The sequence below is a fragment of the Centruroides sculpturatus genome, unplaced genomic scaffold (genome assembly GCF_000671375.1).
Source record: "Centruroides sculpturatus isolate CEXI.00-Female unplaced genomic scaffold, Cexi_2.0 scaffold423, whole genome shotgun sequence".
Lineage (NCBI taxonomy): Eukaryota > Metazoa > Arthropoda > Arachnida > Scorpiones > Buthidae > Centruroides > Centruroides sculpturatus.
The window spans coordinates 299,744-315,393 of NW_019384765.1; the positions used below are offsets into that span (position 1 = coordinate 299,744).

General features: G+C 31.2%; 1 protein-coding gene across 1 annotated transcript in view; it reads left to right on the forward strand.

Annotated features, from left to right (window-relative positions):
- Positions 1 to 15,650, forward strand: part of LOC111628903 (reelin-like) — a 283,387-nt gene that overhangs the window by 205,442 nt on the left and 62,295 nt on the right. Inside the window, exons 45-51 of the mRNA XM_023372760.1 lie at positions 3,691 to 3,955; positions 5,792 to 5,933; positions 6,045 to 6,152; positions 8,910 to 9,078; positions 13,700 to 13,840; positions 15,060 to 15,148; positions 15,376 to 15,581. Coding sequence (XP_023228528.1) covers positions 3,691 to 3,955; positions 5,792 to 5,933; positions 6,045 to 6,152; positions 8,910 to 9,078; positions 13,700 to 13,840; positions 15,060 to 15,148; positions 15,376 to 15,581 — 1,120 coding nt within the window. The remainder of the gene's footprint in view (positions 1 to 3,690; positions 3,956 to 5,791; positions 5,934 to 6,044; positions 6,153 to 8,909; positions 9,079 to 13,699; positions 13,841 to 15,059; positions 15,149 to 15,375; positions 15,582 to 15,650) is intronic.

Below are 15,650 nucleotides of genomic sequence, written 5' to 3' on the forward strand. Positions count from 1 at the left end.
GTTCCGTTCTTTATGAATCAATTTTGTAGGGTGTGAAGTTTACGGACTACGGCTGTTTGAAAGGTTTTCTTCCATAAAATTAATCGATTCTAGACTAATTCGACTTAATATTTCCAAAATACGTATATTTTTTTGGGGAATAATCCGTATAAACTATGCTATAAACAAAAAATTGTAGGATTACTTACCAAGTTGCACCGTTGCTTAAGCTTGTTTTCGTCGCGAAGCAGCGCACCAAACGGCGGCCGCGATTTCTGATAAGTTATTTTTCTGCGAAAACTTCGTTGAACTTTGGAGACATCATTAATATAAATAATTTTAATGGCCGTTGAATAAGAAATGTTTCTTTCACAAGAAATGTATAAAATTAGTGCTGTATTAGACTTACGGTACCTAATTTACATACTGTACAGACGATAGTAAATTCAACTTACTCGCCTAAACTCTCCGTAGCGTGGCGCTGGACGGCAGAAAGTAGTTCGGCTGCCCGATGACGTTTTACCGAATTATAGGAGTTTTATTTTACCATGTTTGTACGGATACTGTCGCAATTTTTTCGCCGTCATATAGGAAACCGAACTATAGGAACCCGTGTTATAGGGGGGTCTACTGTATTTATGTTTAAGAAACGCATAACAAAGTATAAAATTTTGCTTGGCGTCATCTATATTGAGCTTTTATTAAAAAAAACTTTCATGTTTTTAAGCAGAAAATAAAATTGTGTGTTGTACCATATGTTATGAAATTTTGTTTAACAAAATCTCATAACAGATGGTACAACACACTTTTTATATTACTAATTACAGTAGAGCATCGTTTATCAAAATCAGTTGGGGACTGGGATTGTTTGGATAGCCAATTATGTATGAAAACACCTATTTATGTTGAAATTTTTCTCCATTGTGTGTCGCTTTGCATCGCATTTTCTTTGATGTTAAGCCTATATATTGAAAAATATAAAACAAAAAAAAGTTATATTTCAGAAGTTAATCTAGTATCAAAAACGTTTTGATTCAGCATGACACACATCCTGACACAGTCTCAGACCACACAAAACAAGCAAAACACTTTCTTTTTCTTGGGTTTATATGGAGATGTCAGCTGCTTGGGCTATATTCTCCAATGAGCTGAAGCAAAACACACCACTCACGATGCAAGGTCCTAGAATATAGCTCACGATGGGGGGAAAAACCTTGTTCAAATACTGGCACATCCTTAAGTACCCTCTTGACTTGTATGAATTGGAACATTTTTGATACTAGATTAACTTCTGAAATATGATTTTTTTTTGTTTTTATATTTTTCAATATGTTTATTTTGTTTCTGCAGAATAAAGAAATAATTTTTAATGATACAATATAGTCGTGCCAGTTTAGCTGCATCATGCCAGCTAAAACATGTACACCAACAAAAATAATATTGGAGTAGCTCAAGACAGCCAAATATTGCAGTGCCACAGCACTAACATAAATTTAAATTTGCCGACTGGAACGCTGTTGGTTAACTGACATTTCAGTTGATTGGCTTTCGGATAAATGATGCTCTACTGTATTATAAAATGTTGAAAAGCTTAATTTTGAGGGTAGTGGTGAGTTTTATAAAAAAAAATTGTAAATGCTATTAACAAGTAAAATCTTCATTAAGTCCAACCCCCAGACACCCCAAGATATGACACATGATCCCCTTCTATCTCTCTACCCCTTTGATAGCATCAATGTCCCTTATATACACACACACAGAATTTTTCCTATTTTTTTTAACTTTTTTGTACTGTTAAGTTCAATTGTAACATGTGTAAGGTGTGTGGATGTCAGCAAGTGTTGATGGACAGTCCACAGCTTTGTCACACGTGTCAGGTGGGTGAGGTAATAGTATCCCTAAGAATGTGGGGGAGATTGTCCCGCCTAGAGAGGGAGAAATTGTGAGAGAGGGAAAATTTGTGGGCTTCCCTTCGTTGTGTGTGTGGAGGCAGTACTGATGGTGTGCTGACTGCAGTATTGACCAGGGAGCTAAGCAGAGTGTGTGGCTGGTCAGGAACCAGTATTGCAATGATAAAATAATTGAAATAATTGTCGGGTGCCGGAGTGTTGCTCGATTGTGGAGTGCCAGAGAGTCACTCGCTGATTTGGAGACATTAAAGTGTAATTGTGTTGTTATTGTTAAAAAGAAAGTGTGTACTGTGTTCTTTTAGACCGTGTAAACAGGAACATTTTACACCACCATCATAACATCATCCTTTTTACACAACATGTACATTTGTCTCAAAATGTGGAGATTTGCAAACAACCCACAGGGTCAAATTTGACATGACTTTAATACTGGTTCTTTTTCTGTCATATGGATTTTATTGTAGTTAATTATTTGGGCAGACTTTATCTTCAAATAATTAACTACAATAATATCCATATGATAAAAAAAACCAGAATTAAAATTGTAAAGTATCATCACCAGAGGGAAGGCTTTCTAATCTATATTTTCCAGCGCTTATATCTTTGTGGATAAAAGCCAAAACATCCTCAAGGAAGTATGGATAGAAGATTTCCATATGTCACCAGTTCCTTTTTCAGAAAATCTTTGTAGTTTTAATTGGATATATTTTTTGTTTGTTTTTAAAGGACTTTTTAGTATTTTGGTGGCTAGTAGCCTAAAAACAAAGGTCGGTTACTGAGATTGTACAGTTTGGAACATGAAATTAATAAATGGTGGTCCCTGTTTGGGTGGACTTTATCTTCAAATAATTAATTAATGATTCCAATACTTTCCCTTGTTATGTTTACATAACAGCCAAGAAAGTAAAAGTTTATGAATGGTGTTCCATGGCTCAAAAATGTTGAGAACCACTGTTTTAGTCTATTTATTTTATTTTAAAGAATTGTAAATTTAACCTGAGCACTTTTTATAGAACTAGCTATTACCCGCGACTTCGCCCGCGGAAGTTTTGCAAGCAAACCCTATTTATATTCAGTATTTCAATAACCATAGTAATTGTTATATAACACCTACCACTGAGAATGACGAGAATTGCCAAGAATCAAATGAAATGTTTTCAATTTGATGAATTTTCTGGAACATTTACAATCGTTCTATAATCGAACCAATATGCAATAACAAATTCAAATTTAAAATGTTTCGAACATTTGGTTAAAAAATCAAAATATATAAAAATATTTATAATAATGTCTGAAATGAAATGCTTCCCCCCCCACTGGGGAATTCCGACAAATCCCTTCTTAGTGTGCATTCCCATGGCGTACCCTACTAAAACGCAGTTAGAAACAAAAAATCGCATCTAAAGTATTACAGTAGAAGCTGTTCTTCCAGTTAAGCCTTAATCCTCTCCCTCACCCCTCCGCCTAGGAATTTTGAAAAATTCCTTCTTAGTGCGCGATTTCATGACGTACCCTAACTGTGTACCAAATTTCACCTCTTTAGGTTCAGCGGTTTGCTCTGGGTGATGATGAATCAGTGAGTCAGTCAGGACAAGCAATTTTATATATATAGATATAGATAATTTATTCTTTTCTTAATTCAAAATTTAGTTTTCTAAATATACTAAAAAATTATGATTGTTTTAAAACTAAATAATGTTTTGTAGATCTAAAAAATTAATTCAAAATTTACTTTTAACTTTATTTGAAAGTATATAACAGAATATAAGAAAATACAATCAATATATGATTTAATTAATAGTGCTGTGCAGTTTTATTTGAGACTTGGTTGTGATTCTCGTCCATCTTCTCCAGAAGAACAACCAGTATTATTTCAATACAGCAATAATGGTGGAGTAACATGGGACTTATTAGAAGAATTTGGATTTGGTGAAGAAACTCATAGTCCTTTTCCAGCATACATTGCAATAGAGCTTCCTCAAAGAGCAAGAACTAATTCAACTCAACTTCGATGGTGGCAACCATCATCAAGTGGTATCTTTCAGGAAGAATGGGCTATTGATCATGTAAGATTAATATAGTGAAATGCTGTTATAACGAAATTGAGGGGACTATCAAAATATTTTTGTTATATTGAAATATTGTCAAAAATGCAAGGATAAAAGAAATTTAATAATGATAATAAAAAATCACTTACATTTTGAAATAAGAAACTTTTTAAAAATGCAACTTATCTATTAGTATTTATATGGAACCAAATTTCTCGTTTTCAGAATGTAAGTTATATTAAATTAGAATAAAAATTAATAAAAAAATATCATAAGCAAACAACTAAAATAATAATATACAAGGTGCGTCTGAAAAGTTCGGTGAATGGTCTCATAGTTGAATAACCGTGCTGGTTAGAATGTTGCACTCACGCAGACGTAGTGAGAGACTTGCCAACTAGTGACCCCTAGCATTGGAATCACGACAGTTAAACGAAAGTACATGCAACAAACAATGCAACACAGTCAGTATGAGAAGGAGTGTCACTGTGAAATGGAGCAACGCATGAACATCAAGTTTTGCTTCAAATTAGGCAAAACGGTGACGGAGACACATGAAATGTTAGTGAAAGTGTATGGTATGGAAGCAGTGAGTAAAAAGTGTGTTTTTGATTGGTTTAAATGCTCTGGTCGACCATCAACAAGCACAACTCCAGACAACATCAAACGATTGCGACGGATGTTTGCGGATGATCGGCGCCCGTCTTTGAGAACGATAGCAGAAGATTTGAAGATAAGCAAGAACAGTGTGAGCCCTTGACAGGCACTGATCATCCGCAAGCATCCATCGCAATCGTTTGATGTTGTCTGGAGTTGTGCTTGTTGATGGTCGACCAGAGCATTTAAACCAATCAAAAACACACTTTTTACTCACTGCTTCCATACCATACACTTTCACTAACATTTCATGTGTCTCCGTCACCGTTTTGCCTAATTTGAAGCAAAACTTGATGTTCATGCGTTGCTCCATTTCACAGTGACACTCCTTTTCATACTGACTGTGTTGCATTGTTTGTTGCATGCACTTTCGTTTAACTGTCGTGATTCCAATGCTAGGGGTCACTAGTTGGCAAGTCTCTCACTACATCTGCGTGAGTGCAACATTCTAACCAGCACAGTTATTCAACTATGGGACCATTCACCGAAGTTTTCAGATGCACTTGTAGTAGTAGTACCAATTAGTTGGAATCCTGCCTCTCTAATTATTATTTCTGTTTGAAGCCATTATTTTCTGGTAAAAGAAGTCTAATTTTTGTGTGTTGTTTCTTTAATCAAAGTTTTTTTGATAAAATCCAGTAATGTGACTCATTCTAGTAGACCATCAGGCATGTCTTTTTGTTTAATTCCTTTTTCCACATTGTCTAATATTTTATTGTTCTCTTTCAAAGAAAACTGCTTTTGTTTTTCTTTATTTTTTTCTTAAAAAGAAATAAACTGTAGAGTAATAGTATCAAAACAAAACCATAACTAAGGATTAAAATTAGTGTTGCTAGTTGAACTAGACATTAAAATTAATGTTGCCTGACTGTTTGACATAATATTCATCATTTACTAATAACGAATGATTTATGCATTTATAGATTTCATTATAATGAAACTATTCTTTTGTAATGGACAGAATTTTTATTACATTAAACTGAAATTTTTGTTATAATGGTATTAATTAAACTGAACCATTTTTGCATTGAGCTGAATAGGAAATTGGTGAGGATTCAAGATATATTCGTTATACTGAAAATTTTATTAAACTGGCATTCGTTATACCAACATTTCACTGAATCATAATATTTTCTGATTTTTATTATCATGTGTAATACTAATGTTAACAGAATATTATTCATTTAAATGTAACAGATTTTTATTGGTGGTGACATTAATGGTTTGTTAGCATTAAATGATGATTTTACAACATCTCATGAAGCCAATTGGGTACTTACACCAGGTTCAGTTATGGAGCCAGTTTGTGGTGGAAGACATAATTTTCTTCATTTTCGAGGTTTTATTTTATTTTTTTTAATTTTATGACTTTAATTAATCAAAATGATATTATATGAAATACATAAAACAATACACATAATTAAATTATTTTATCTTATTTCCATTACAGATTCTGATGATACAAGATATGCTGTTACAACAGATGTAATTGTATCTGAAACAACATACATTCAATTTCAGATTGCAATGGGTTGTAAAGAATCACCACTTTGTTATGGTATGATATATATCAATGAAATTTAAATTATTTTTAAAAATACGGATATTTTTTATTGTAGTTGTGAAAATTTATATTATATAATTTAAAAATTTAATTTAGCAAATTTCATTTTATCTGTGTAAATAGTTTTGTTGACACAAATTAATTATTTTTCTCTGTTGACAATGTTTTCTAATTCAGTTCATTTTCATTTGACCTTTTCTCTTTATGTGGATAAATACTTAGCTATGACTTTATAAGAGATTTATCACTAGATTTCTTTTAAAACTTAAAACTCAAATTTATTTATTTTATAACTTTGAGATTTATTTTCTAAATTTCTGTTCAAATACAATATTAAACACACCAATAAACCAAAAATCTAACACTTTAAACTTATATTTATTGTAAAAGTGAATGTTTTCAGTCATCTTAAACAGCTATCTTCAATCATGGAATGTGCTATCAAATGGAATGTTTAAATTTTTATACAATATTCAATTAAGCAGCAAGTTTTTAAAAAATTTAAACATTCCATTCAATAGCATGTTCTGTGATTGAATATATTATATGATCTGAAAATGATTGTTTAAGATGACCAGAAACATTCGTTTTTACATTAAAATATAAGTGTAAACTGCTGGATTTATGTTTAATGGTGTGTTTAATAGAAACATCCAGTTCTATGAGCTAGTAAAACTGATACAATATTTTATTTACATAAACAAACCCATTTTTCTAAATGAATGAATGAGAGGAGAAGGATCTGTGTGCATATTGCAAATGGTCCTTCTCTGATTTTTATGCAAAAATTGTTTGTGGATACCCAAAATTACCACCGGAGGGTTCAAAACAGTTAAATATTGTGACTATGAGATATGGTAGTTATTGTGGAAAATTTTTATAATGGTTTTACTGTAAAAGCAGGGAATCCTAAAATAAAAAGTCAGCATTTGATCATTTTTAACTTTGTGCAAATTTTTTAATAATTTAATGTCATTTTAATCAAGATTTGGTTGTATCTTCTGTCTTCAACCTTCGTAAATAGGTACTGGTATAATATACACCTGAGACTTTTTTGTATTCCCAAAATTAAATTCAAATTTTATGGGAAATCCATCTCCCATCTACAATAGTAGTGGTCAAAGCATCAGCAATTCTGAAGAATATTTCAAAGGATAAGCTATTATTTGTATTCAAAGAATTGTCAGAAATGATAGCAGAAGTGCATTAAATTCCATAGGAAAATAAAAATCACAGTTACTATTCCTCAGAGTGATTAATATAAGAAAAAAATTAGTCTCAATTTGTTTTGACTGGTCTCATATGTGAATTGTTAATTATAGTGAATTTTTAATTATTTTTAAAAATACGGATATTTTTTATTGTAGTTGTGAAAATTTATATTATATAATTTAAAAATTTAATTTAGCAAATTTCATTTTATCTGTGTAAATAGTTTTGTTGACACAAATTAATTATTTTTCTCTGTTGACAATGTTTTCTAATTCAGTTCATTTTCATTTGACCTTTTCTCTTTATGTGGATAAATACTTAGCTATGACTTTATAAGAGATTTATCACTAGATTTCTTTTAAAACTTAAAACTCAAATTTATTTATTTTATAACTTTGAGATTTATTTTCTAAATTTCTGTTCAAATACAATATTAAACACACCAATAAACCAAAAATCTAACACTTTAAACTTATATTTATTGTAAAAGTGAATGTTTTCAGTCATCTTAAACAGCTATCTTCAATCATGGAATGTGCTATCAAATGGAATGTTTAAATTTTTATACAATATTCAATTAAGCAGCAAGTTTTTAAAAAATTTAAACATTCCATTCAATAGCATGTTCTGTGATTGAATATATTATATGATCTGAAAATGATTGTTTAAGATGACCAGAAACATTCGTTTTTACATTAAAATATAAGTGTAAACTGCTGGATTTATGTTTAATGGTGTGTTTAATAGAAACATCCAGTTCTATGAGCTAGTAAAACTGATACAATATTTTATTTACATAAACAAACCCATTTTTCTAAATGAATGAATGAGAGGAGAAGGATCTGTGTGCATATTGCAAATGGTCCTTCTCTGATTTTTATGCAAAAATTGTTTGTGGATACCCAAAATTACCACCGGAGGGTTCAAAACAGTTAAATATTGTGACTATGAGATATGGTAGTTATTGTGGAAAATTTTTATAATGGTTTTACTGTAAAAGCAGGGAATCCTAAAATAAAAAGTCAGCATTTGATCATTTTTAACTTTGTGCAAATTTTTTAATAATTTAATGTCATTTTAATCAAGATTTGGTTGTATCTTCTGTCTTCAACCTTCGTAAATAGGTACTGGTATAATATACACCTGAGACTTTTTTGTATTCCCAAAATTAAATTCAAATTTTATGGGAAATCCATCTCCCATCTACAATAGTAGTGGTCAAAGCATCAGCAATTCTGAAGAATATTTCAAAGGATAAGCTATTATTTGTATTCAAAGAATTGTCAGAAATGATAGCAGAAGTGCATTAAATTCCATAGGAAAATAAAAATCACAGTTACTATTCCTCAGAGTGATTAATATAAGAAAAAAATTAGTCTCAATTTGTTTTGACTGGTCTCATATGTGAATTGTTAATTATAGTGAATTTTTAATTATTTTTATATAAACTTTATTTTATTTTAATTTTATACTGAAAATTTCCATGAATAATTATTGGATTAAAACATCATATTTTTTCAAACTATCTCCAAATTACAGAAATTTCACTTGAATATAGTACTGATATGGGGAAGACATGGTCTTTGGCACGAAAACATTGTCTTCCTTCTGACGTTGATTGCATGGAATATTTTGAACCAAGTATTTATTTTTCTGATGTGTGTACTACAATTACTCGAATTACTCTTCCTTTACCATCATATACAAGGTAAGTTTATTTATTTTAATTTTTTAATAAATAATTGCAATTAAGATTAATTTTCAACCTAATACATAATAATTCAGTCAAAATACAAGAAACCGAAAATTATTAAATTTTACAAAATTAAGATATTAAAGCAACTGAAACTTACAAGGTTACAACATTTTGAACAATTAAACTGAAAATAATGTTAATGCCAATAATAAAATTATTTTCTGTTTAATTTTTTCTGAATTTATTTTATCATCATTACTGGCACAATAAAATAAAAATGTTAAATCAGATTCATTTACTTTCACACTTAATTTACATACTTGGGACAGTTCACAAACACTTGCAATCAAATTACCAGTGAGCACAGGAATGGATTTTCAGTAGCCACTTCCTTCTCACCATATCTTACAAATGAAGTATTGATATCTTCAAACATATGTTAGTGAAGACAATATGCAAGAGCATGTTTGTGTATATATGCCACTGTACTAAGCTATTGTCTTTGCTAATGCCTGACCAGATTAAAATTTATTTAATATTTTAAATTTTATACAAATGTTAATTTAATTAATGTAAAATGGATATTTCCATTACAGAGTTTTAAAAATAAATTTAATAATTGTTAAATTTACTTCAAAAATTATCGTAATTATTAATAGTTAGCAAAACTATAGTTTAAATAATCTAGAAATGAATATGATTATTATAGAATATTTGGGCTTGATTGGGCTGCATTTTAAAAAATTGTAGACCTATAAATTTCCACTTCATACATCCATCTGTCCATCTTTCCTTAATTTCAACAATGGAGTTAGATAGATGAAAGACAAGATTAGATATGGAAACGTGGGCAGGAGCTCCCAATTAACTATATACCAACTTCTGATGCAAACCAGAAGTCATATTATTTCAGTTCAAAAATTTTCCCCTGAAAGATGTTAGATAGATGACCAGCATGACTTTATTGTTAAAGGAAAAAAATGATGTACAGAGGCAAGTCACTACTAATTTATGGTGGAGAGAATATATTTTAAATTAAATAAATTAAAAATATGATTAAAAATTGCAGCCCAGCATTGTGATGATGTTACAATAAATAATTGCTCGTTGTTTATATATATCTACAATGATTTGTTAACAAAAAATGAAACAGAAAAAGTAATATTTTAATGCTTGAGATGGCAACTTCTAATTGCCTACCAATAATTTTCTTGCTTTCAATGATTTCCCCAGAGGTTCAGGATATTGTAGAGATCCCCTGTAGGATGAGGCCTGCAGGGCTAAACAAAAATTAATGGACAAGTCGGCTTGACAGATATACTAGCTTTTAATTAATTAATTCCAGTTTGGCGCGATTGCGATATATACATAGAACACGAAATTGACGATTTTTACAATATTCACATAGTAGAATAAAATGCTGCACACATTTAGGCACTTCCCTCTTTTCTCCTCTCCTTTAAGGGGGCTCACGACACGTTATAACAGGGGAACAAGGAAAGGCATGTAACAAAGAAAATATTACAAAACTACTCTGTTTGGATGAATCCTCCGCTGATCTTCTTTCTCTTAAATACGTTGTAACTCTATGTAAAACTATCATTAGTTGGATGTTAACGGATTGCCGTATCTCCGGCTTTATTTCCATTTTCGACCCTCTCACACTCAGCATCTTGATCTCCTATATTCACGTATGGCCAAAACACTGCGAATTGGGAACAAGAAAAATAACAAAAGGTCCTACTACACATGGGTCCTGACCTTTTATAACCTACTAAGTGGATATCCTCCTCACGTGACTTCTACTGGCCAATCTGGCTGCCGACATGAGGTGAATTGGGAAAAGGTGGCACTACGAACAAAAACGAAGGGGTCGAGGGAAAAACCAAAACAAACAAAAAAATAGTCGCAAAGCACTACAGTATACAATGGGGTAATTTATATAAGGATTTTTGTATTGGAATATATGCCATCATAGGTTATCTGCTTGAAATTACAGTACTAAAATCTTGAAATTAAACTTCATATCTCAAGTGGATGTGTGCATTACATATGTAATTCAGTGTAATTCATTAATGAATTCTGTTTAAATAGAAGATATGAAAATGCTTTTATATGCAATCTTTAACTTCTATGATTAGCTGTAATGTCAACAATAAAAAGCTGTAACTTTTGAACTATATATACAAGATAGAAAGATATGAGATAGAAATATACAAGAAAAATCTTGTTTGTTTACATGGATTGCATTTGGCCATTAATTCATTCATCTAACTTTTTGTCTACTTTTTTAAATAGTTTAAAAATTGTGATTTTTTTGACATGCTATTAGGAAATATTACAGCAAATAAGGAAAATAAGTTTTCAATGATAATATGAAAGAAATTTTCACAATATTTTTCCTCTTATAAGTAAAAATGGAATGAAATTTGATTTTACAAGAGAGCTTTAATTATCCAAAATAATCAAGGTAGGATAATTTTGGGTAACCAACATATTGCACATCACTCTATACACAAGATATGTTAATGATACATTGATTATCTGGAAGAAAACACCTAGCATAGATAATTTCTTGTCTGGTGTCAATAACAATCTCTTGGACCTCAAACTGAAACTTGAACAGGAGAGCCCATTACTACAGTTTCTGAAAGTGATTGAAAATATTTGTTTTTTCCAATAAATGTACCTGCTGGAATGTACTCACAGACACCTTCCAATATGGAAGGTGTCTGTGAGTGATTACATCAGCCAATTTTTGACTTAAAGCTTATGCTTATACTCAGAGGAGACCAAATTGATAGCAGCATATATCTTAAACCAGGGTATCAACTCTTTTTTTATTATCACTCACTCAAATGACTCTTTAGCTATAAGCTAGCAGTGTTCAGGGCATTAGTAAAGCTCTGACATCTTAAACATATTAGCTTAAATGACTAGAGCAGATAGCAGTGAAAGATGGATACCCAAGAAAGGTAATAAAACAAATGACATAAAAAACATATATAAAATGCAAAATAGAGAACAAAAAGATACTTGGCATATATTTTGCAGTGTAGTAGTTGAATACAATAAAACACTATGAAAATTTGTAATCACATGAATATAATTATTGACTATCAACACAGATTGTCCATCTATTAATGCAATATTCTGCAAAACAATAAAGATAATACCTTCTGTGATCAAAACCTATCGAGAATGGTTCAATATGTGGGATCTGTGAATATCCGTGGGATTAATATTCACAGGGGTGAATGAATTTGGTTACCATAAAAGGAGGAGGCAAGCAAGATACATGATTAAAACTATCTTTATGTACAAAAGTTATATACAAGATCACAGTGTGGCCGACGGCCACACTGTGATCTTGTATATTTGTAAGTTTATTTTTGTAAGTCTTAGCCTTTTCTTTGTTTCTTTGTTCTTTTGTTTCCTTAAACTTTCCAAAGACCGTTATCGCCTAAGAGTAGGATTAGCTGTTCTAAGAATCAGGGGAAGACAATAGAAAGAAGATGACCTGGGAAATAGCGGCCATGAGAGAGGGACTTGTTTTTGACGAGACATGAGGGAAGTCGGACGTGTCATGAAGAGCTCTGAAGAAAACTTGAGTAGAGAGGTTCTTGAAGACAGAGGTCACGATAAAAGAATCAGGTTCTACCCAAGGTGTTGATCAACCTGACATATAGAAATCCCGGGTGAATCATCTCATTTTCTCATTCTTTCCTATTATTCTATCTTCACCATTATTTCATTAGTATTAAGTAAAATTTAAGTTAGAGTTAAGTTAGACTTAGTTACACGCTTGTCCGAAATTTATTGTTACGCGATCGGGACAGATGTGTCATCATGCTTTGTTTGGAACAAAGAGTCCTTCGTGAAAATCATGCCCGATTGTAAATCATCATTAAATCAGTTGGGATTCTTTTTATATTTTGTTCAAAGTGAAATAAAGGAACAGGACTGTGAATATACAATTGTCGTAGAGCCTTTTCTTTGTACCTTTTCATTTGCGGATCATACAGTGTCAATTCAAATATCTATTATATTGAAATTAAACTATCTATTTTCAAAAGTAAATATAAAGTTTATTGTTTTTTTTTCCTCTGTGCAGTTTGTTTTTGTAATATTAATTGTTTATAAGTTTTAAGTATTTTAATGATAATTTCTAATTTATTTGAATTTTATGATGGGCTATGAATAATTTTAAATATAATTTTATAATTTTGAATTAGAACTGTATTCAAACCTTATTTGTACATTTAAACTGTAGTTTTGATGATTGTTCTAATACAATGGTTTATCTGAAGCAGGCTATCAAAAGTGCTTGAAATGTTTGTAGATTCAAGTAAACAGTTACAGGGACAATATTAGGTGTTGAAATTGAAATTATCATGTTACAACCATCATTTATAGTAAAATTGGTTAAAGTCTGTAGTAAATGGTTATTGGCTATAATACAATTTATTAAATATGTAATAACTTAACTTAGCCATGATTTTCTTAAAATCAGTATCTTAAAAATATAAGGTGCATGCATTACATGAGGGTACAGATTATTTGAGTAAATACAGTATATTTTTTGGCACTTAAAATTTGAGTTAATACTAAATGTTGTAAGTATTTATTTCAGAACACACAATACTCGATTTCGTTGGATTCAGCATCAAGGTTTCAAAAGTTCTCAAACATGGGCTGTTGGACATGTTTATATAGGTGATGAATGTTCTTACATGTGTTCAGGACATGGAAGATGTAGCATGGGTGGTTGTTCGTAAGTATATTTTAAAAATTATATTAATACTTTTGACTTCTGATCTTTTCAAAAATAAATTATACAATGTTAAATTATTATTAATGAATATACAGTATAATCAACTTTAAATAGATTTTACTTTCATTATTTTTGATTTTTTTCCTAAAGTTGAGTTAATTATAAACATAAATTTTGAATTTTACTGTAGAATTTTTAAAAATTTTTGTAGGATAAAATATTTTTAAGGCATTTTTCAAAAAACACAAATAAATCTGGACATGAGGGTATTTGAATTAAAATACAATTTATTAGTTTTAATTATTTTTATTATTGATGTGCATAGTTTAATATAAAATATATATAGCTATATATTAGGGGCAGTCAAATGAAAATGAGACAAACTATATAACAAGTGTGGCACTAAGTTGGTAATTCAGGTAGGTGTGTATATAGAAGTGCCCTCTATTGGGAATCAGGAAGGCACAGTGTGAACGTTCACCACTGTGCCATTTGTCTGTGCTCGAAGTGAGGTTGATGAGTCGTGTGCGTCCAACATCACTATGTAGGTCTGCTGTTTGTTGACTTTCTGGAATACAGCTCCACAATTAACGCACAGTGATACATAGAAACTTTGCAAAAATTGAAGCGTGCCATCAAATTCAAACACCCAGGAATGTTGACAGACAGCATCATTCTGTTGAGGATAATGCCTATCCACATGTTACCAAGGTTGTTTTGACTACGCTGCAGAAGTTCCCAGGAAACTTCTGCAGCATAGTCCATACACATCCTCCATACAGTCCCGATTTCTCCCCATGCGATTACCATATTTTTGGAGCCTCAAAGAAAGACATTCGTGGCTGTCAATTTGCTTCGGACGAAAAGGTGCACACCTGGGTACAATCATGGTTCCGTAGGCAACCGCAAACATTTTTCTATGAAGGCATTGACTATCTTGTCTCACAGTGGGATAAATGTATTAACAATGATGACAATTACTTTTGAAATAATAAACAGTTTACTTACTCTTTTCTCATCTGTCTCATTTTCATTTGACTGCTCCTAATATATTGTCATATATATGATTATTCAAATAATAACGATTAATTTAGAAAATATAATAAGACAAAAAGCAATGTTGAAATACTAAATTGGATTGATTGCTTAATATAGAATATGGATATATATTAGACAAAATATACATGTGTTCAATAATTTTTTTTTTGCCATTTGACAGGCATTTGTATCTTTCACTTATGAATTTAGAAGGATTCTTCTCAGTTTTTTTTTTCCATTTATCTTATAATTACGAGGCCTGTCCGGAAAGTAAGTACCGTTTCATTCTACCGCCATTGCAGTGGTAGTATCGCAGTTCAGTGCCTGCGCACACGTCTCTCTGGTTGATTGTCAGTCCAGTGACGCCATTACAGCCGGATTGTGTTGTTTTTCCACGTGTTAGTGAGCGTTCAAAATGTTTAAGACTATTGTCGATCCCGCCAACTGTGAAGTGCATTCTATAATATGGTTTTTGAACACAAAGAATGTTAAGCCAGTTGAAATTCATCGTCAACTTGTAGAGATTTATGGTGAAAATGTAATGAGTGATGGAATGGTTAGAAAGTGGGTTCAACAATTCAATGCTGAATGCACTGATGTTCTTCACGAAGCATGGAGTGGCTGGCCTTCTGTTGTCAATGATGGTTTGGTTGCAAAAGTGAATGAAAAAATTCCTGAAAACAGACGGTTCACAATAAGATTGGTTTGTGATGAGTTTCCACAAATTTCAAATACTGTTTTGCATGAGATTGTTGCAACAACTGATGTTCAG